Genomic DNA, 23,723 nt, shown 5'->3' on the forward strand with positions numbered 1-23,723 from the left:
TATTATTTTGCTGAATGGTGTGAGGGTTTTTTTTAAATTCCGATCACAAATTTTCACGAAAAAGCGGGGAACTTCGGATATGTTCGGAAATGTTCGGGCGTCTGTTTCCATTTCTTATCACCTCCAGTGCCGGTTGTGTTTCTGAAAGGCATGAGAATTTTTGAATTGCAACATACAACATCTGAAAATTTACTGTCAATATGTAACAGTACGAAAATTTACGGTCGATATCTAATAATACAAAAATACACATTGATATCTAACAATCCAAAAATTGACTGTTGATATCTAACAATCCAAAAATCTACATCCATATCTAACAGTCCGAAAAATTAACTGTTGATATCTAACAATCCAAAAATCTACATCGATATCTAAAAATCCGAAAATTAACTGTCGATACTTAAAAGTCCGAAAATTTTCTGTTTACATCTATCAATCCAAAAATCCACATCGATATCTAACAATCAAAAAATCTACATCAATATCTAACAGTCCGAGAATTGATTGTTGATATCTAACAGTCCGAGAATTGACTATTGATATCTAACAATCAGAAAATTAACCATCGATATCTAACAGTCCGAAAAATTACATCAATATCTAACAGTCCGAGAATTGACTATTGATATCTAACAATCAGAAAATTAACGGTCGATATCTAACAATCCGAAAATTGAGTGTTGATATCTAGCAGTGTGATCGGCGTGATTCCGCTCCTGGTCACACAGCGAGGCGCCCGGGCCGTATTGACGGCGGCGAGACACGTCACTCCCCCTTCCCCCCTCTCCATCACTCCCTCCCCCACCCACCCCTCCCCACTATATCACCCCGGCGGAGGGACTGCGCTGTGACGGATAATCCTGATTTCATACAGTTTCTTGGACATGCGCCAATTGCTGTTTTGCACTGTTTGTCGTGAAAAATTCTTAAATGCAAAATTAGAAATAAAAAAAATAAACATTAAAACACAAACCTCCAGAAAATAAGCCTAAATCACTAAATCAGATGAAGACAATGATTTAATGGTATGCTTTGTATTCGAGCGAAAATAACTGTTCAACAATAATCTAACAATAGTTATTTTGCATATCGAATTATAATCCCAAAGGACACCTCGAATATACCCCTCAAATCCAAATCTAGGTCTCAAGGGTAAAAAAAAAAAATTACACGAAAAGAAAAATTATTAACTGTAATATTTAAACCTTCAAACGTTTGTTTCACAAACTAAGTTGCTAATACATATTGCATTATTATTTATATAGGCCTAATTACATGTTAAAAGTACACTATCTTGGGAATGGTAACATAATAGAAAAGATAAAAAAATTATCTAGTAAACTTTAGAGGTTATCAGTGATGAAATTTTTAATTTACTTTATTACCTCTTATATTTATTTTTCTAATATTTTCAATCGAATATCGAATTCTTCTAATACTAAGGATTTGAAAGTATTTGAGGATTTGATTGGTCCATCCCTAATAACAAATTCGAAAGTGTTACACTTGATTTTGTTTTTGTGGCAGATGTTAGTAGTCTTACGTACGTGTTTACTTTCGTAGTTTTTGTTGCTAGATATATTAAAAAAAAATAATTGACTTCGTTTCCAAAATTAAAAGTGGGCCGGAAATGATGTTAGGTACGAGCTATAAAAATTAACTAGTCTGTGTAATGAAATAAACTAAATTGCCGCCCTGAATTGTGGTAAAGATATGCTTGAAAACGACACTCTTACATATTATAAATGCTTCTTCTTACATATTAATTTATGGTTTTGTTTTCCATCCTTACTGATTGATAGAGACCGGAAAAATTCGCGGATTCATTCGGCGATAGGCTAGAAGTCAAATACATATATCTTTTAGATTATTTTGCTATTGGCTTACTGTTCATCTGGACGAATCTCAACCAATTATAAACCCTCAACCAAAGAAGGATCGAATCACAGACAAACCATCTGAGACGACTTACAAGTCAGCAGCCAATGAACAGGCGTTATTTTACCGAGTGTACAGGGGAATGTGCAGTCTATCCTGATTGAGGTTGGAAACTATACAGACACCTACTACCCACACTACTAACAGAGACTATCCAACAAGAAAGTTTCGTCAACATGAGAGTGACGTTTCTGTCTCAAGAAGAGTACTCAGAATTTCTTTACGAAGGTGAGGGGGTGAGGTAAACCTCTTTGTCAGCTGTTTGCTCTCGAAATATTTTCTTTTGTTGGTGGGAATGAAAGATTAAAAAAAAAATTAAGACTCTTAGGTTAGAGGGAGATATATCCTCCCCTCTGTTTGAGTTCCCTACTGTCTGTCTCTCTTTACTTAGGGCTTAGCCACACTGGATACTACGAGACGAGACAAGACAAGACTGTCTCCGACAGCCTGGTAACACCGAACTGTCACAGCACGAGACACATGATGAATATGTCGAAAGAGTAATTTAACACTAACAGAATATTCTATAGTAATCAAAAGTAATGTACTATGCAGTAAAGAAATACGGATGCTGATCACTGATATTTATAGACAGGAAAAAAAAAATCCCGGGTTCAATTACCTCCCAGATAGCCTACATTAAACGCTGCATTTCTCAAGCAAACCCACACGATTATTAGGTGCTAACTGGTGAGACGTCTCCACTGGGTAGCTTTGGTTGATAAGTCTCTCATTGGTAGAGACCGGAAAAATTCGCGGGTTCAATAACCTTCAGGATAGACTCCAATATCCTCTACACACTCGGGCAAATGCTAACTGTTCATTGGCTGCTGACTTGTGAGTCGTCTCGATTGTGTGGGCCTGTGATTCGACACTTCTATGAGTGATGGGTCTCTAATTGGCCCTCAGTCCTCCAGATTAACAGTGAACCAATGGCAGAAGCATCAATAAGGTATAATTATTTGAATTTTAGCATAACACGAAAGAAATCCGCGAATTTTTCATGTCTCTACTCATTGGCCCAGAGGAGCTCCTGTTAAACAGCGAGCCAATAGCATAATCTGCGATTTACAAACCATTCATTACTAACTAAATGATAACGTTCGCAGGCTTTCACTGCTATTGTCTGAAGTAGCTTGGCTTCTGGGTTGTAGCCGTGTCCTAGGGCGAATAATTCACCGACGTTTCGGTTGACATCGCAGTCGCCATCATCAGGGATAAGTTACCTACAGTACCTTCAGTGACTTGATGTAAGTTTTTGGACATACGCCATTGCTAAGAACTTTTTCTTTTGAAGAAAAACTAATAAATAAAATAAATAAATAAAATTACCCAAAAATGACAAAAAACACACAAAATTAAGTAAACAATTGCTGTTGTCAACAATAATATGAACACCACAAAATATTCCGAAACAGGAATATGGTCAACAAACAAAGAAAAAAAAATGTACTAAGAGAACGAAAAAAAAAACCCACAAATGATGACAAAACAAAAATATTGAACCCAAAATAATTCAGCACAACAGTTGAAACGAGACAAAAACACGACAGAACGAAAAGATTTTGTGGTGTTTTTATCCTTGTTGACAACAGCAATTGTTTGCTTAATTTTGTGTGTTTTTTTTGTCATTTTTGGGTAATTTTATTTATTTATTTTATTTATTAGTTTTTCTTCAACAGAAAAAGTTCTTAGCAATGGCGTATGTCAAAAAACTTACATCAAATCATGCACTCCCATTGCACAAATTTTTTAAAGATAACAGTACCTTCAGTACCTTCAGTAGGTAACTGCTCCCTGATGACGGCAGACTGCAATGTAGACCGGAAACGTCGGTGAGTTATTCGCCCCTAGGACACGGCTACGACCCCAGAAGCCGAGCTACTCCATCACTGAATGAATCAGCGAATTATTATTTTTTTTTTTCCCCGGTCGCTAAGTCATCGTGCTCGGAGGAAACGAAGGCGGGGTTACGGAGTGGTTCGTGGCTGACTCGGAGGTCAGGCGACACGCGACCCGCGGCTGACCGCTGACCGCTGACCCCCGCAGGTCACCGGCTTCGTGCAGACGGCTCGCCGCGACACGAAACACGACCATCAAGAGGTCGTTGAACCCGCTCGCAGAAGAATCCGCGCGTGACTACAAGCACCGGCCTCCCACTCATCACTACAGACCGGAACAATTCGCGAATTCATCTCGCGACAGGCTAAAATACAAATAGTTACACCTCGGTGCTGCCTCTGCTATTGGCTCACGACTCACCTGGATGACTCTGGGCCAGTGAAAAACGCCCGACCAAAGCTTTATCGAGTCACAGGCTGCTACGCTGGGACGCCTCACAAGACAGCAGCCAATGAGTGGGTGACATTTGACCGAGTGTACGTAGCAAAATTTTCTAAAAGGTATATGTACTTGAATTTTAGCCTATCGCCGAATGAATCCGCGAATTTTTTTCGGTCTCTACCCGTACCTTGTCCCAGTACCTCCAACAGTTAAAGTTATCCCCCCACCCCTGTACCGCACATCATCATAAACACAATAAAACAAAATAAAGTGCAACTATTGAATAGTCCTATAACGTTCGCAGGCTTTCGCGGCCATTGTCTGAAGTAGCGTGGCTTTTGGGTTGTAGCCGCGTCCACGTTTCGGTCGACAATGCAGTCACCATCATCAGTAGATAACTGCTCCCTGATGACGGCGACTGCAATTGTCGACCGAAACGTCGGTGAACTATTCGCCAAGGACGCGGCTACAACCCTGAAGCCAAGCTACTATTGAATGGTCGATCATATATAAAATAACCACCGCCATGTGTTGTAAAAAGTTACAGTATCTTTCTTGTGAGTATTACAAACTATTTCCTGGCTACTATTTTCCAAAGGAATTTTTTTTAACAGTACAGAACGGTTTTTTTTTTCTGTGAGGATGAAGGCGAGCCTTTGAATTAACGCGTTTCGTCAAAAAAAAATAGCGTAATAGGACAATATGGAAAACTCTGGCCGATTGGAATTGGCAAAGCGCGGAATAGTTTAATGATTTTTTTTGACGTTATAACGTCTTATAAATCGATGAACGAAAAATGGTCACGTTCCGCCTGAGCCGAGCGTGCAAGAATCGGCCAACCGCCGTGCGAGAAAATCTTCTATAATATCAGACAGGTTAAGGCGGGATTTTAAACTAATTGTTCGTGATTATATTTAAACAAATTATTTAAATAAAATTTGCAAAAAAAAAACTGTAAATAATATTTGAAAATTAAAATGTAGGCAATTTTTCATCAATGTTTTCTTACGACGTTATCACGTAAAATTATCGTCCGTAAACCTACTTTACAGACAACCACCCCTTTTTTTAAACTCTTTTTCCTCTCCACGCCACTAGATGCCATTACTCCCACGCACTTTAAAAACATGTTGTACCAAAACGTAGTTACACTCCACGCCACCAGGTTCGCTGACATCACTTGTCTCGCGTATTTCTGATCAGTTTTCCATGTTGTCCCTATTACAATATCCGGTTTCGCTTTCCCGAGTCGCGTCTCTTGCGGAGGAAACATTGACCTTCAGAGTTGTGACATGTTGCAGAAGACATGGAACAGAAAAAATTGGTTGTCTGTAAAGTCGGTTTACGGACGATAGTTTTACGTGACAACGTCATAACAAAACATTGATGAAATTATTGCATACTTTTATGAATAAAATTGAATTATTTTTATTCAATTATCACTATTTTGTATGTATACAAAGAAGGCGTGAAATGAAATCTACAATTTAATTGATAAATTTACTTTTATTTGCACTCATTAATTCAAATATGTTTATTACTTTAACGAACAGATTATTATAACTATAACTTTTAAACATGTATGCTATTTAACTTCTTCCAATCTGTGTTATTCTGTTAAGGATAGGACGGTGATAGGAAAAGTAGGAAACGAATGGGAGTGTTTCAAGTTTGATGTGCCTCGTAAAAGTCAAATCGATGGTTTTTACCAATCGAGTGGAAGAGAGATAGATGCGGCGCAAGCGTTCAATGAGCGTAACGGGACACTTTTTTTTGTGCGTGCAGCCGGCGTTCATCGATTTATTAGACGTTGTCACGTCAAAAATAAATGAAGGCATCTCTATCTTTGTCGTCCTCACGAAGAAACGCTGTTGTTGCGGAGAAAACAAAGATACCCTCTGGCAAGAAGTGGCAACAGTTCTTCTCACGTCCACAGTATTTGGGTCGGGCCTGGAATATATCTGCCCTTCTGTAGAGGAATCCGCGGAACATATTTCCATCTTTCAGAGTCGCGCATTCTCCCAGGGAAAAAGGACCGTTATCGTGAAACACGCGCTGGTGGAAGGGAGAGGGGACAATCATGTTTCATATCTGGCGAAGTTTGTTGTTATTCAAAAATACCTTCGTTTTTTTTTCTCCTCGTCGCTGCGAAGCGCTGGAATTTACGGCGCATTTATCAGCGCCCAGAGGCGACAAGCGAGAGTTATCGCTGCGTGAACAACAACAAAAAAATGCTTTTGACAAAAAAAAAATAAGAGACGTTGCACTTTCATCCTGTAATCTTTCACTACTGCAGCTTGACATTTTTCCTTATTGAAAATCAACAAAAAAAACTATATATTACACGGTAGAGACCGGAAAAATTCGCGCTTTCGATGACCTCGAAGATAGACTCCACAACCTTCTACACACTCAGACAAATGCCACCTGCCCATTGGCTACTGACTCGTGACACCTGTCAACTGGGACGCTTGCGATTCGATACTCTTTTGGTCGAAGGTTTTCCATCGGCTCAAAGTCCTTCAGATAAACTGTAAGCCAATCGCAGAAGCAATGTAAAGGTACAGTTGTTTGGATTCTAGCATATCGTGAAATGAAAACGCGAATTTTTCCGGTCTCTATTACACGGCTGTCGTGAAAATGAGAGCACAGGATCTCTCCCTTGAGTTTACCTCTTAAAGTTATAAGCAATTGATAATTTTAATAAAACAGAATATGTTTAAGGCTAGTTCTTCCACCCCTTGTTTGTCATTTCGTTGTCTTGAATTTGTGTTATTTGAGGGTTGCATTTTATTGTTCGTCTTAAGGGTGCACACCCAGTTTCAGGTCATTATTTCATACTTACGTTCCACACGGTCAAAATTGCTGGCTTTTTAAGAGACTGAACGTTCACAAAATGGGGGGGGGGGGGGGGGGGAAATACATATCTCATATTTTTTGCATGATTAGTTGCCAGAGTTGCATTTTTAACTTTTCGTGCAGTATAGATAAGGAGAATTAAATTGAAAATAAAACTGGGACTTTTTAGGTTTAGTGTCGGTTTTGTAGGCTGCTATGTGATATGGTTTTATTTCCTTCAGAAAATAAATATTTCTTTTACCTGGCCTTTAAAACGCGAACAGCATTATTATGATTTAAAAGACTAAATAGAAATTAATTAATTTCTTCTGAAATAATTTTAAGCCATACGGCAGTTTCCACCAGCATTGGCTTTACACCCAAAAAAAGTCGGTGTTTTAGTCAATTTGGTTCTTATCCATAACGCACAAAAATGTGAAAAATTCAACATTGTCAGCTAATCATTATAGGGACCGGAAAAATTCGCGGTTTCGATGGCCTTCAGAATAGACTGCACATTCCCCTGTACACTCGAGCAAGTAACGCAAGTTCATTGGCTGCCGACTTGTAAGTCGTCCCAGCTGGTTTGTCTGTGATTCGATCCTTCTTTGGTTGAGGGTTTATAATTGGTTGAGATTCGTCCAGATGAACAATAATCCAATACATAGCAAAATAATCTACAAGGTATATGTATTTGAATTTTAGCCTAACGCCGAATAAATCCCCGAATTTTTCTGGTCTCTACTAATCATGCAAAAAGTATGCAATATAGGCTATATATTTTATTCATTTTGTTCTGAATATATTTGCAGGGTCGTATTCAGAAATTCATAAACTTTAAAATTACTTTAAAATTATTTCCTTTTGCTGGTGGAAAATATAGCTTCTTTTTAGGATTTTCAGGATTTGCCCCCTTTGATATTTTGCGCCCGCCCTTGATAATAGGCTATTGGTAAAACTTCACGCAATTGTTCGTAGTGTGACCGTGTATGGTCACGAGACGTTAAATTGAGATTCTACACACAAACATTTAAGGACATGAAGCTTACCTTTCATGTTAGCGGGTAGGATTAAACTGACATCTTGTGACATCACGACTCATAGATAGGCTACGGCTGTGTGCGGCAAAAGACAGTGCACTTTCAAACAAAAACCATAGACAAAAGTGGGGACTTCATTCCAAAACAGCATAGAATTCAGTGTTACCAACTCCGGATTTAGCAAGAAGAAGAATAAATCCCGGAAATCGGTTATTTATCGATTATGTGAACTGGTGTGAAGATCCGTCTAGAACATTCGAGAATCAGTAGTGGGAGTAGTGTGATCTCTTAGTGACCTTTTGCATCTCCAAAATAACGTATTGCAAATATCTGATGAGAAGATTCGTGACCCAAAAAAAAAAATTTCAAGAGAGCTATCGTAATAAATTAAAAGGAAAATACTTTAATAGGTAAATATTAATGATAAAAAAATGAAGTTACCATCTCAGCACGCGAGACCGCACCTCAAAGCAGTTTAAGTATAATTACTAGGGACCGGAAAAATTCGCGGTTTCAATAGCCTTCAGGATAGACTGCACATTCCCCTGTACACTCGGGCAAATAACGCCAGTTCACTGGCTGCTGACTTGTGAGTCGTCTCAGCTGGTTTGCCTGTGATTCGATCCTTCTTTGGTTGAGGGTTTATAATTGGTTGAGATTCGTACAGATGAACAGTAAGCCAATAGCAAAATCATCTAAAAGGTATATGTATTTGACTTCTAGCCTATCGCCGAAAGAATCCGCGAATTTTTCCGGTCTCTAATAATAACGGGCTGAACTTTGTCTGCCCATTTCTGAAAATTAACTTGTCTACTGTTATAGGTAGTTATTAAAAAACACAAGAATCTAACTCAAAATTAGTAACAAACGAACGTCAGGAGTAATTAAAAAAAAAAGTCGCTCCTCGTTAATTTTTCGCTCTTATTTCCACGTTTATTCTGACCGATTCCTTGATCTTAGTTTTGCAGTAAGGGCATCATACTTTATTAATTTTTCCCCCATTTTTTTCCTCCTCCTTCGCTGCACTTATTTATTTAATGTGACCAGGAATACTTTCTGTTACCAACTAATAGGTGCATGAAAATTTTTGCTACGTCATAAAGACCCAAATGACTGATTTACCCACTGGTTTTTAAAAAATTGTATTTATTAAGTTCCGAAAATGTTGTACGTTGTATTCAAAGAAGCTTTGAAAAAAGGTTTTTATTTGCATGTCATCAAAAAAACGTCATAAGCCATAACTGCCTGGCAAATATCAAAGCTTGTTTCACAAACAACATTTCCTATTTTACTCAACATGTTGGAATGAAACAAAAAAAAATTGGTTGTCTGTAAATTCGGTTTACGGACGATAGTTTAACGTGACGTCATAACAAAACATTGATGAAATGATTGCATACTTTATGAATAAAATTGAATCATTTTTATTTTAATAGTAAAAGAATAAATACTTGAAATTATACTAGTAATCAGATTTTTAAAATGCAAGAACATTTAACCTTTATTGCCGAAATTGTTGTTGTAATAAGCAATGAAAACCACATTAACTTTTCACTTCACTTTATAAACAGTCGAGTGGAAGAGAGATAGATGCGGCGCAAGCGTTCAATGAGCGTAACGGGACAGCGTAACGGAACAATGTGATTAACGGGACACTTTTTCGTGCTGCAGCAGACGTTGTCAAGTCAAAAATAACATAAACGTTTCCAATGACGGTGTTTTCAACTAGCAGGCAGCGCAGGATGGTGTCAACGTGATCATATTTAAAGTTACTATTAAATGTTTTAGATGTCAACAGGCACTATCAAAATCAAATAATAATGTATAAACACTTGGAAGCAAGATCTAAATTGATTCGAAATGAGGACACCAACAGTAGTACATCCTGCGTTTTTCAAGCGACAGCATAACCAACCTGGCTAAAAAATAAAATAATAAACAAATAAAATATTGACTATTCACACTAGCCAATTCTTGAACGTTATACTTATAATTATTGTGGTTAGCAAACGTTTTCGTGTTGTAGTTATTAGGTTGTTTTTAAAAACTTTTTACACCATGACGAACGTAGATTAAACTTAAAAGTGTTTTTATTTCAGGAAACCGTAATGTAGGTACTTGCAGATGCATAACACGCACGGTACTAAAAATCTCAAGCTCAATTGTATTTTTTTTTCCTTTCCTGGACATGCAGTTCCTAAATTGCTTTTCTTTAAGAAATACAGCTTCTGAACCACGCAGAGGAAGCTCGTCGACGAAGGGAAGGAGGGGAGTGGTTTCTGCTGCAGTGATGCCAACTTACAAACACGCGACCGAGTCCGGAACACGAACGTGACCCAGCGACTAAGAACCGGAAAGAAAATGGCGAAGAGAAGAGAAGAGAGAGAGAGAGAGAGAGAGAGAGAGAGAGCAGGAATCGGAGATTGAAGACATTAAACTGCGACGGAGAGCAAGAAAATTTTTTTTCAAGCGGAAGGGGTTGGTAGCACATGCTTGACGCGTCTCTTACTGAGATGCCTAAGATGTACATCAAGTTCTGTCCCTGCCCGAACACGCCCGAATATTCACCTTCGGCCAACCTCAGGATTTGTTTTATTTTTGCGCAGGAAAAATGAATTCAATATTAAAAGTGGTCGGTTAGGTTAGCTACATTAAAACACTTTAAAACACTATGGACGGTTAGTTAGGTTAGTATAGCTACATTAAAATAAAAATATATATAAATAAACCCGAGGTTGGCCGAAGGTGAATATTCGGGCGTGTTCGGGCAGGGACATAACTTGATGTACATCTTAGGCTTCCCGTCTCTTACTTCACCTGCCCATAGACAGTGTATATAGAGTGTAGTCGAATTTCAACACCAATGGTAACGACTGAAGCAATGCATCTCGGTCCCCTGGTGGACGTGTCCCGAACTGTTTCAAATTGGTCTCTGTTATGTAGCAAATATCAAGTCATAAAAAATTTGCAAGCAGCCGTCGAATTCAAAACTCATACAGTGACGAATCCAAACAAGACGCCCTAAAACAATGAAATAATACCGCGTTCTGGGAGGAAAAAAGTAGTTGAACCCTGCCTTTTTTTTACCCATTAATCCTACTAATATTATAAACGTGAAAGTTTGTAAGTATGGATGGATGAATGGATGTTTGTTACTCTTTCACGTAAAAACTACAGAATGGATTTGAATGAAATTTGGCCTACAGCTAGCTTATAACCTGTATTAACACATAGACCCCATATTAATACGAAATTCCATCCCTAAGGGAGTGAAAAAGTGATAATTTCATTTTATAACAGAAAAAATTCGCAGCTTCTATTACCTTCAGGATAGACTACGCAGTTCACATGCTACTGACTTGTGAGCCGTCTGAAATGGGTTGCCTGTGATTCGATACTTCTTGGGTTGGGAGTTTCTCGTTGGCCCAGAGTCGTCAAGATGAACAGTGAGCCAATAGCAAAAGAGCTCAAAGTTTAGAGTCCTGTGCGTATTTGAATTTTAGTCCATCACGAAATGAATCCGCGATTTTTTCCTGTCTATTTAAATCATCAATTTCCATTTGTTTGAGAAGCTAGCACACACAGCATGCAACTGAAAGGGTGGTTTCCTATATTTTATTGCTTCTGTAGTGTTTTCTTTCACGATTTGAGTTAAATTAATATGATAACATTCTTTGATGGTTTTTTAATAGTTTGATCAATTGGATAAATATTTTTAGTGTTTTGATAACCTTAAATATCAGTTTATAATTCAACTATTCATAAACTGAGAACAGTTGGTATGAAGATTTTGTCGTAAAAGTATTCAAATTTAGTACATCATTTATAAATCGCTAAACAATTTAATTTTCTAAATATTCTAGGGGAAATAATATTTTTTTTTTTAGTTTTAAGGATTAAAAATGGTTAGTTATTTTTAATTTGTTTAGTACAAAATTACATGTTATCAGTTTATTCGAGGGTTAAAACATAAATTTTCCTTTAGTTATTAAAAATAATACAGTAAGCTCTTATTGAATAAGTTCAACCCTCTTTACAATTACTTGTTCTTATATTATAATTTTATAATGCAATGTCAATTATAAGCAAAAAAATACATAGCAATCTAATGATTGGCAACTACCCCTTTAAATGGGTGTACATACGTACTAAGGTATCATGTTAAATTATTCCCAATAAATGACACGTCTTGGTAAAACACCTATACTTATATAATCCCTGTTACGTTATTCTAAGGATCGTGTTTTCTATTCTTCAAATTTTCCGATTCTCTTGCGTCCTTATCCTTTACTTAAAGTCTTATTTTCTATATGGGGTGATATTATCCCTGTTCTTGCTAATTATTGGTCTTGGTTCCTTCTTCTCACATAGAAATTTAGTCCAATTTCGTGCTTATTTCCTCCCCATGACGTCTAAATTAAAATCAGATTAAAATTGTTTCTCATTATCTCCAAGTACATAGCCTTTTCGTCATCGTGTCATATTTATTCTTATCGCCTTATCGAATGAGATGTTGTACTCTTACTAGTAGTCTATTCATTCCTATTAATTTCTAATTTATTCTACTGATCCTCAGTTTTATTTTATATTCCGTCCGAAAACACAAGAGGAGTGTAAAGGACCAAAGTAATCACGAGCGGGTATGAGACGCGTGCTGCTAAAGGCAAACACTCTTGAGACTTGAACACTACAGCTCAAGATTTTTGTTGTGTGAAAATCTGGCCGTTGTTGTCACGCCAGTCCGATAGAAGAAAGACGATATGACCGGTATGAACTATGCATGTGTTTTAATATGCATGTCGTTACAACATTATGACAACGAAAAAATGTTTATTTTCTCTTAGAACCCTTTTTTTTTAATCAAGATACAGATTTATGGGGAAAGTAAGCATCAAATGCTTCAAATTTATTAAAAATAAGGTAATAAGGCTTGACTCAAGATGATGTAATTTTACAATTTATTTTTGCAGCCACGCCTCCTGCCAGTAGGTTAATTTTTACACGTGAATCGAAATTCTGCTGCAGTTGAGCATAAGTCCTGTGGAAAACAGACCTGTCTACTTTCTTTTCCCTTATCCTCCTTCCGGACTGTACCACATTCGTGTGTGTTACCTTCTCCTCCTCTAAACTATTCCAATACTCTATAGTTAGAGACCGGAAAAAATTACGAATTCATTTCTCGATAGACTAAAATACAAATTGTTATACCTCAGTGCTTGCCTCTGCTATTGGCTCACAACTCACCTGGATGACTCTGGGCCAGTGAGAAACACCCGACCAAAACTTTATACGAATCACAGGCTGCTACGTTGGGACGTCTCACAAGACGGCGGCTAATGAGTGGGTAGCATTTGACCGAGTGTACGTATAACTATGGAGTTCATCCTGGAGATAATTGAACCCGCGAATTTTTCCGGTCTCTATCTATAGTCCTTGTAACCAACGAAATTTTTTCCCCTCGCTTTCTGTTCTCCTTTCTCTTTCCGAAGACTTTTCCTGAGTTTTCACCTCCTGCTCTCTCTATCCACTCCCTCACCTCCCTGTGTGTGGCACATCTCTGACCAGCCCGTTGACAGGCCTTCTTCCCTGACGTCTGCACCACGCCAGTTCCCGCGCAGGCAGCGCACGGCGGGCAGGTGCCAGTCGACAGGAACCACACATAACTTAGAAACACACAACTTAGAACTGTCATAAATTAGAAACCTCGAAAAAATCCAATATCTTAGAACTGTCATAAGTTAGAACGGTCGTAACTTAGAAACACACAACGCAGAATCACACAACTTAGAAACGTCGTAACTTAGAAAGCCATAACTAAGAACGATCAAACTTAGAACTGTCATAACTTAGAAACACAAAACGCAAAATCACACAAATTAGAAAAGTCATAACTTAGAAAGCCATAACTTAGAAATTTCACAACTTAGAACTGTCATGACTTAGAAACACGCAACGCAGAACCACACAACTTAGAAACGTCTTAACGTAGAAAGTCATAACTTAGGGCTATCACAATTCAGAAACTTAGAACTGTCATAACTTAGAAACACACAACGCCTAACCACACAACTTAGAACTATCATAACTTAGAAACACACAACTTAGAACAGGCATAACTTAGAAGATCCTATCTTGTATGTTTCTAAGTTATGACAGCACCCCTCAGTCTACGGAGACGCGACGACCCTCTGAGGGGGCGCCTGAAAGTAGGCAACCAGTCGCATGCCGGGGCTGCTCGGTCGGGCTGGTTGCATAGCCTCAGGCGCTCCCACCGCTCTCTTGCAACACCCTGCGTCGTAATCGACGCAATGTGCGAACACGACGAGGAAAACACACGCCTCGCTGTGAACAGTTTCTCGCCACCACGCACGCAACAGTCACACGACAGCCACCACAATTCGCAAGGACATTTTTTTAATCGACGTTTTTCGAAAGAAACATTCAGTTAAATAAACAAAACCCTCGAATATTTTTGAACGTCGTCCGCCTTTTAAGTCACGCTGAACGTCATGTACGTGTCGAACGCAAATTGTTAGGAAAATGCTCGCGCCCAACGTATCACAAAGCTGGACTCGCAACCGTCCGTCAGTCACCTGACCTGCAGCCAATCACATGGCCCGGGAGATTCCATCAGTCCGTCCGTCAAAACCTCACGGACGTACGGATGAAATAACCTCCAAAATGTCAGCGAGACACATATTGCCGGCGACGTTTACTGTCTTAGTAAGTTTTTAAGGATATTTATTTGTTTGTATGCTTCCATTAAATGTTATATATTATTAACGACTGAAAATATTTTAATAAATATCACAGCAAAAAAAAATTATAGTAAAAATATTTTTTTTTAGGTGCTTAACTTTCGTGATCGTCAATGCAATATATCTATACAGGATAAATTTTCACCGGTATTTAAGATTTTTGGTCTGTTGGCAGCACTAAAATGAAGAGAAAAAAAAGCACTTGATGGACGTGCGGATGATTGTCAGTCCAGCTTAAAGAAGCTAAGCTCACTTACACACGCGTAACTCATTTTCTAATGACTTGATGTAAGCTTTTGTACACATGACATTGCTAAGCACATGTATGTCTGTAGAAGAAAACTACAAAAAAAAAAACCCAAAAGACAAAAACACAAATTAAGCAAAAAAAATTGCTGTTGTCATCAGGTTTTTTTTTCGTTCTGTTAGTGCATTTTTCTTTGTTTTCCTTTGTTTGTTGACCATATTCCTGTTATGGAATATTATGTGGTGTTTATATCCTGTTGACAACAGCAATTTTTTTTTTGCTTAATTTGTGTCTTTGTCTTTTGGGTTTTTTGTAGTTTTCTTCTGCAGACATACATGTGCATAGCAATGGAGTATGTCCAAAAGCTTACATCAAGTCATGCACTCCCATGGCACAAATCTTTCAAAGATAATATCATTTTCTAATGTGTTCACTGACAATTTTTTACCCTCACGAAGTTTGGCATTAAGACTGATTTTAAACAGATTTAAGAAATCTCTCTGTTGGAATAAGAACGGCAGGCCAAGGTAGAGTGTAGAGTGTCACGCCGGTGCGCGCAGACCCGGCGGGTGCCAGTGAGCTGCGCGCTGCGCCTGGTCACGCGGCGAGCGAGCGCACTACCCTCGCCGTGCGAGCGGGAACCCGGCCAGCCGCCAGCCAACCAGCTCCTTGTCTGTGTCGCGTTGAAGCGGCGGCCAGACAGCGACCTCGCTGCCCGGGTCTCCAAACCTCGTCCTCGATCAGCTAGGGACCGCAAAAAATCGCGGGTTCATCTCACGATATGCTAGACTCCAAACAACTGTACCTTTATATTGCTTCTGCGATTGGCTTACTGTTCATCTGAAGTACTTACTTTGAGCCAATGAAAAACCTTCAACCAAAAAAAAGTATCCAATCGCAAGCATCCCAGTTGACAGGTGTCACGAGTCAGTAGCCAATGAGCAGGTGGCATTTGCCTGAGTGTGTAGGGGATTGTGGAGTCTATCCTGTAGGCAATCGAAAGCGCGAATTCTTCCGGTCTCTATCGATCACTAGCGACCGGAAAAATTCGCGGTTTCGACGGCCTTCAGGATAGACTGCACATTGCCCTGTACACTCGGGCAAATAAACACCAGTTCATTGGCTGCTGACTTGTGAATCGTCTCAGCTGGTTTAGTCTGTGATTCGATCTTTCTTTGGTTGAAGGTTTATAATTGGTTGAGATTCGTCCAGATGAACAGTAAGCCAATAACAATAAAATCATCTAAAAGGTATATGTGCTTGAATTTTTAGCCTATTGCCGAATGAATACGCGAATTTTTCCGGTCTCTACGATCACAGTTCAACGATATTTAATCCCCGGGAAAACCTTTTTTTTTTTTTTGCATGATGCTGTATTTTGTATCAACGTTGGTTTACTGTAGCATGCAAAATAAGTTTGATGATTGTATTTTTTTTCTACGTACAAAACAGATTAATAAAGATTTTTGTTTATTTTATATTTATACGATACAGCTCGTTCAATATTTTTTTTGACGTGATAACTTCTTATAAATCGATGAACGCCGTCTGCACGCACGAAAAATTGTCACGTTCCGCCTGAGCCGAGCGTGCAAGAACCGGCCAACCACCGTGCGACAAAATCTTCTATAATATAAAACAGGTTAAGGCGGGTTTTTTTATAATAATTGTTCGTGATTATATTTAAAGAAATTATTTAAATTAAATTTGCATAAATCTGTAAAAAATATTTGAAAAATTAATAAGTATGCAATTTTTCATCAATGTTTTCTAATGACGTTATCACGTAAAATTATCGTCCGTAAACCGACCTTGCAGACCAACCACCCCCCCCCAAGGGCGCCCATACCCGGGGGCAGGGGGGGGCCGTGGCCCCCCCCTAGCTTTCAGGGAAGGAAAAAAAATATAGTGTAGTCAGGTGTTTTACTTTAAAGAAAATTATTTAAATTCGGTATTATGTAGAAGTGGTTCAACACGAAGATATTATTGTATATCGTTTTTTACATGTCTACTTCATTTTTTATGTTAGTTGAAGCATTAGTTTCTGCTGCTGCGATATAAGGTGTTGTGAACAGGGAGAAAACGCTGTTCAAGCGCAACGCCCGTGGCGAGTCATTCCCCTTCGTAATCCTGCCCAAGCTCACTCGATAACACAACGCAACAGATTTAGACAAGTCAGAGTTAGACGACGCGACAGTTGACATGTACTTGTAGACGGCGAAATGTTTTGCTACTTTTTCGTCATAATAATGTGTATGTTCACAAATAACATCTCAAAACAGATTTTTCAATAGTCTTTAGGTCTACAGTTTTATGCATCTGGTCTAGATTTAGTTTAGTGTATTCAGTCAGTAAAGATAACTTAAGTGTAAATAAATCAGTGAAAAGTGTAAAGATAAAAACCATTGTTATTATGTAGTGTTTCTTAGTTTTCCTCATTCGTCACATCCGCTCAGAATATTCACAAATTTTAAGGTAAGCTAACACCTTTAAAGTTACTCAAATAAGAATTATTGTTCAGAAAAGTCTACAACGTAAAATTTATGTTGGAATTTTGAATTTAGAGGAAAACCACTTTTTCCCCTTCAAAAGTGTTTAAAGGGATAAGGATTCCGCTACCTTCAGTAGACTCGGAAGCAATTTACACTGGAATCTCGATTTTACGTACGCTCACGGTCGCTTGGATTGCATTCGTAAAATCGTTATCTTCATAAAATTTTAAACACCCCACCCCGTGAAGATACATGTTATAATTTATTGAACGGAATATATATATAATATAAAATAGTAAAAACAATGACTGCCGTCTTCCCTCTACCCTCCCCTGCGTTCCCCTTATTTTTTTAGCATTCCACAACTTGCCTCATTGCACGAGTGATATAAAAGTGACATCACAGCGACTAAACACAGTTGCACCACGCATTGCATCATGTTAACTTTTGTGTGGTGACAGTAGGTTGTCCGACATGCCTTTCTTGGATATATTTCCTTTTCGTAAGACGCGTGCTACTAAAATAAATTTATATTTGAGTTTGCAAACTTGTCCACTCCTTGCCAGAGACGACTGAACACAGACGAGACTATCCAGGGTAGGGTTGATGAGCTGGAAGCATGGGCGCAAATCTGTAGGATTTCCAGGGGGGGCCCGTGAATTTAATTTAAGAATTTTGCGCTAGAGGTCAACCGAAACAAGTCTTCTCTGGATATTAAGCTCGTATGTTATACACTTTATTTTTACGTAAGTGATATTAACAATAAAGCAGAGCAACATATGTTTTAGTAATTATCAATTAATGACTATAGAAGTGATCTCTCAAACATGTTTGAATAATTTGCTAACCTAAATACATAAAATATCCATGAAAAAATCTATAAAAATAATATACGTGAATATAATGCAAATAGATAACACCCCACCCATACATTACCATTTTCCAAAAGTGTTTATTCTAATTTCAATTTAAAAATAAATGATTAAATTAAAATAAAACAAATATTTAAGGGGGGCTCCCATACAACAAACGTGAAAACAGAATAAAATTTCACAAATGATGTATTTCTGTTGCCGCTATAACACTGCGCCCTAAAAACCCAAAGCGCCACAGCTAATAAACGGATCAACATCAAATGAACGATCGAATCATATTAAAACTCTTAAAGACTATTTTATTTAGTAAAGGCATCAACCAGGTAAAAAAGAAAAAAAAAATTTAATGACACAAATGAAAAATCTCGGAGATAGAACTATGAAATTTATCCTACAGCTAATTGAACCACATACATTTCTCGGCTTATATTTAGTATAATCAGTATTTTGGCAGTGAATTATTTAGTTAAAATATGCCTCTTGATTAGTTATTAAAGAGACGCGTTTGCTTCCTTATTAACTTAAATACGGATGTGTAACGTTTAAATACTTCTTTCTCACTCTTACTTCTGTTTACTCGTGCAGTGTTGCAGTTATCAAATAACAAATGTTATAAAGTGATTATCGGCCATGAATTGTGAAAATTATCGTTTGATAATAAAAGGGGAGTGATTTTAAATTCCATATTGACGAGGAAAAAAATTATTCCATGTATATTCACATGTAACGTACAGAGCAGCTAGCCTTACAGAATGGAGATGAGCTAAAAAATTCCAGAAAATGGTATATAAGTTTCAGTTCGTAAATAAACTAAATTCTGCTATAATTACTGTTAAAGTATTAAGTTGTTTATTTACTGGAAAAAATAACGTTACATAATCACTTAAATAAAATATATATTACCTAAATAATAGTCACTACTTATAAAACAATCAAGCTTATCAGGTGAGAATCAGATTATGTTTTCCATTTCTTCCGCGTCACGAACTTATCCATGTTGATGTTTGCCAAGAAAGCAGAAGACTGGGGCACACGAGAGCAAAACCACTTTAAAAACAGACTACCTGAAACCTATAATACTGTCGTTTCAGATGACAAGGTAGTGTGGGTAACAATAGGGAGGAAATGCTAACGGAACCCTACCCTAGCTTCTTCCTTTGGAATGAACGTTTTCTGGGAATTAAGGGTTTCAAAGTTCTCACTGGAAAACTCCATACCATGGCTTTCGCAGAAGGGGTAGGGGAAAATAACTACGGAACTCGAAGGTATGAATGTAAAGCATGTCAGAGTTTCTGTCGTCGTTGTAAATAATAATCTGATATATATGTTGTGTACACCATTAACTTTAAAATCACGAAGTGGGCCCCCCCAAGGAGGGGCCCATTAATTCCAGGGGGGCCCGGGCCCCCCTGGCCCCCCCGGGATCTACGCCCATGGCTGGAAGAATTCCCTGCCTTGCATTTTTATGGACTTCACCTTATCATATTTATCAGTTAATCTTTAACAGATCGGCTTGAAAAATATTAATGAACGCACTTTTAGTAACATAATCGAGGAGAACAAGCACACAGTTCAGTGTACACCTGTATTGTTTCATAAAAGTGATCATAGGTAGGGATTGGAAAAATTCGCGGTTTCAATGACCACTAGGATATACTCCACGATTCTCTATGTACTCGGGCAAATATCACCTGGCTATTGGCTACCGACTCGGGACACCTGTTTATTGCGATTATTATGATTCGATACTTCTTTTGTTGAGTGTTTGCCATTGGCTCAGAGTCCTTCAGGTAAATTGCGGTCCAATCACTGACGCAGCATTAAGCTAAACGAGTTTGGATTCCAGCCTGTCTCGAAAGGAATCCACGAATATTTACGGTCTCTAATCATAGGCTTATTTGGTGAAGAAAAACGCTGCTCTGTAACGACAGACATCCATTAAAAACACAGTACATTTTAGTGCGAGAAGCCCTTGAATTTGTGATAGCCATAGGGAATTATTTGTTTGTATAGTAAGTTAAAAAAAGCTTAGTTAAAAACCCGCTCGTCACGTCTACTTGCTGCGTCACTTATACCATTTTTGAGCGTTTTTTACTGGGAAACCGATGCAGCGAAGGTAATGAATGCGACACATGTCAAGATAATGCCTAATGGCATGGGTTGCTGGATATTAGCGGAAAGGAGAGGAAGTAGCTAGGTACTCAATATCGTTTCTTTCTCTCACGCTTCACAAGGTTTCAAGCTCAGTTGCTATGCTCACGAGCTGGAAATGTTGGAATGGGTAAGGAATGTTGAGTATAGTTCATTTGCAGTAAAATTAATATTTTTACAGCCTTGACATAATTTTTCAATCGAAGAAATTTCGAACTTTGCGACAAATAGTGTACCTAGTCCATTTTTTTCTTTTCGATTTTGAGTTTGATGACGCAATAACGTATACAATATTCACTAACGGTAAATGGATGTAGTATTAGCTTAAAAATATGAATACGCTGTGCATTAAAATTAATATTTTTATATGTTTTCATAGTTTTTTAAATTTTTTATTAAATATATTTTGGTGTCAAATTTTCCGAATTTTAGATGGTTCCTGAAAAATGTATTCGTAAAATCGCGGCTTCGTTGAGTCCGGGCTCCGTAAAATCGAGGTTCTAATGTACTCTTAATTCTGAAGTTAAGTACTGAACATGTTATTTAAGGGTTTATCAGGGCCGTATTTACGCGCAGGCTATCTAGGCTGTAGCCTATGGGCCCGCACCACAAATGGGGGCCCGCACCACACGACACGAAAAAAAAATTATACTGCGACGTGGATCTTCTTATATTCTTAAAATATGCGTCGACATAGTGTCCAGTTGTTTTGTGTGGATTAATTGCGCCGAACTAAACTCTTCTGTGGAAAGCTGATATATGAGTTATGTCAGCATTTAGAAATTTTCGATTATTTTCATTGGTTTTGGTGTCACTTAATTCCTTAACCTCTAAATACTGTTTGGTTAAATTGTCTAGTTAAATAATAAACTAATTTTTTCTGCGCTTTTCTATCACTAAATAAACTTATAGTCCTCGACTACTGAATCCATCTGTGCTAATTCTAAATGATAAGCAATTATGATTCATATCTAAACATAGTAATATACATTTAATTGTGAAACAATTTTTGACTATAATTATAAGCGTAGTTCAGGTGTTACATTTAAAAACAACTGTTTTCTGACTGTGATAACATATTTAAATCGCTTCTCTCCCAAAGTTGAATCTTTTGACCAACACTTTTTAAACTTTATAATTATTTTAATTTAATTTGTACGCGACATTTATTTATGGGTAAAGAGAGCAATTAGTTGAAGGACTGTATTCTTGATATCCGTGTACCCGAGACGCTGCAAAAGTATAAGGACTGTATTCCTGCATTTTTGTTGCTAAAAATTCATTTGTTTCAATAAAATAGTTAATAATTAATTAATAAAGTAGCCAATATAGATTTTTTATGGCGAATGAGTACTGTAGTCTAGTATTTTAGTAACAGGACAAAAAATTTTAATAGGGTCAGAACTGGAACTATTTTATGGCTAGTAACAAGCCGCAGTTGTCTTCCAAAATATTAAAAATACTTCATACCCCTAAGTCTGGCCCCCCCCTACAAATTATCATATGGGCGCCCTTGCCCCCCCCCCCCCTTTTTTTTTCTTTCAGCAATGGCCGCCGCTGATTTTCTTCTGGACTATGCTAGGTCAGAGGTCTCGGAGCCGATGGTGTTACACCCAACAATTATTTAAAAAAAAAACAGCGGTAAAATCCCAAGGAAATCCTTTTGTTTTACATGATGTTGTATATTGTATCGACGTTGTTTTACTGTAGCATGCAAATTAAGTTTGATGATTGCGTTATTTTTTTCTACGTAAAAAAACAGATTGATAAAGGTATTTGTTTATTTTATTTAGGGCCTACATACGACACAGATCCTTCTATATATATATATATTAATTTGCGTACAAAAAAAAACATTGTCCGAGGTTGCTTGCTCGAGGGTTCTGGCTAGCACGGGGGGGGGGGGGGGGAATGGTTCGCCGACGTTTCTGTCCCCCGTGGGAGACTGCTGCCCTGAAGATGACGACCGCGACGTCAGCTGAAACGTCGGTGCGCTCCCCGCCGAGAGAGACTCACCTCGTCGTCGAAGTTGTGGTCGGCGTCCGCCATTGGCGGGCCGCGGGCTGCGACGCTTCAGTCGGCGCCGCGACGCTCCATCGCAGCTGCAGCTGGCTACTGGGCGCGCGTCGACCGGACAGCTGCTGCGGCCGCGCGGGGCCGCTGTGTCATGGCGGGCGAGGCGCCGGTGGTGGAGTCGACCGCCCTCGGCGCCGGCTGGACTGCAACTGGTCCGGCGGGCCCTCCCCTCCTTCCCCCCACTCCAGCTCCTCATCCCTTCCCCTGCACCGCGCCCCCCCCCCCCTCCACCGCCGGCGCGCAGGGCCGCCAACCTCCGCGACGCCGCACCAGCTGGTCTCAATCCGCGCGCGCTGTTGATCGTTAATAGACCGGAAAAATTCGCGATTTCGACGGCCTCTAGGATACACTCCACAATCCCCTTTCACACTCGGGCAAATGCCACCTGCTCATTGGCTACTGACTCGTGACACCTGTCAACTGGGAAGCTTGCGATTCGATACTCATTTTTGGTCGAAGGTTTTACATTGGCTCAGAGTCCTTCAGATAAATTGTGAGTCAATCACAGAAGCAATATAAAGATACAGTTGTTTTGGATTTCTGGCATATCGTGAAATGAACCCGCGAATTTTTCCGGTGATCGTGTGTGTTCGAGCGGATCCGCACGTGACTTAGGAACCACGCGACTTAGAAACTGTCACAACGGTACAAACACACGAAGCCGAAACAAATAACGCAGAACAATCACGAGTTAGAACAAACGTAACTCAGAACAGGCGAAACATATAAAATTAGTAATGTTCGCAGGTTTTTCACGGCCAATTTCTGAAGTATAGCTTGGCTTCTGGGTTGTAGCCGCGTCCTTGGCAAATAATTTAACCGACATTTCGGTCGCCATCATCAGGGAGCAGTATGTAACTGCTCCCTGATGATGGCGACTGCAATGTCGACCGAAAAAGTCGGTGAATTATTTGCCAAGGACACGGCTACAACCCAGAAGCCAAGCTACTTCATACATATAAAATTATATCTTGTGTGTTTTGTAAGTTATGACTAGGGACCGGTTACCTTCATGCTGCTTC

The 23,723-nt window shown here is 38.7% G+C and overlaps 1 protein-coding gene across 1 annotated transcript in view; it reads right to left on the reverse strand.

The window, feature by feature from the left end:
* The window catches only part of LOC134528588 (dipeptidyl aminopeptidase-like protein 6), a 226,063-nt gene extending 203,232 nt beyond the window's left edge, over positions 1 to 22,831 (reverse strand). Inside the window, exon 1 of the mRNA XM_063362340.1 lies at positions 22,642 to 22,831. Within this exon, the coding sequence (XP_063218410.1) occupies positions 22,642 to 22,674 (33 nt within the window). The 5' untranslated portion in view covers positions 22,675 to 22,831. The remainder of the gene's footprint in view (positions 1 to 22,641) is intronic.
* Between the last annotated feature and the right edge of the window lie 892 nt (positions 22,832 to 23,723).

The sequence above is a fragment of the Bacillus rossius genome, chromosome 1 (genome assembly GCF_032445375.1).
Source record: "Bacillus rossius redtenbacheri isolate Brsri chromosome 1, Brsri_v3, whole genome shotgun sequence".
Taxonomy (NCBI): Eukaryota; Metazoa; Arthropoda; class Insecta; order Phasmatodea; family Bacillidae; genus Bacillus; species Bacillus rossius.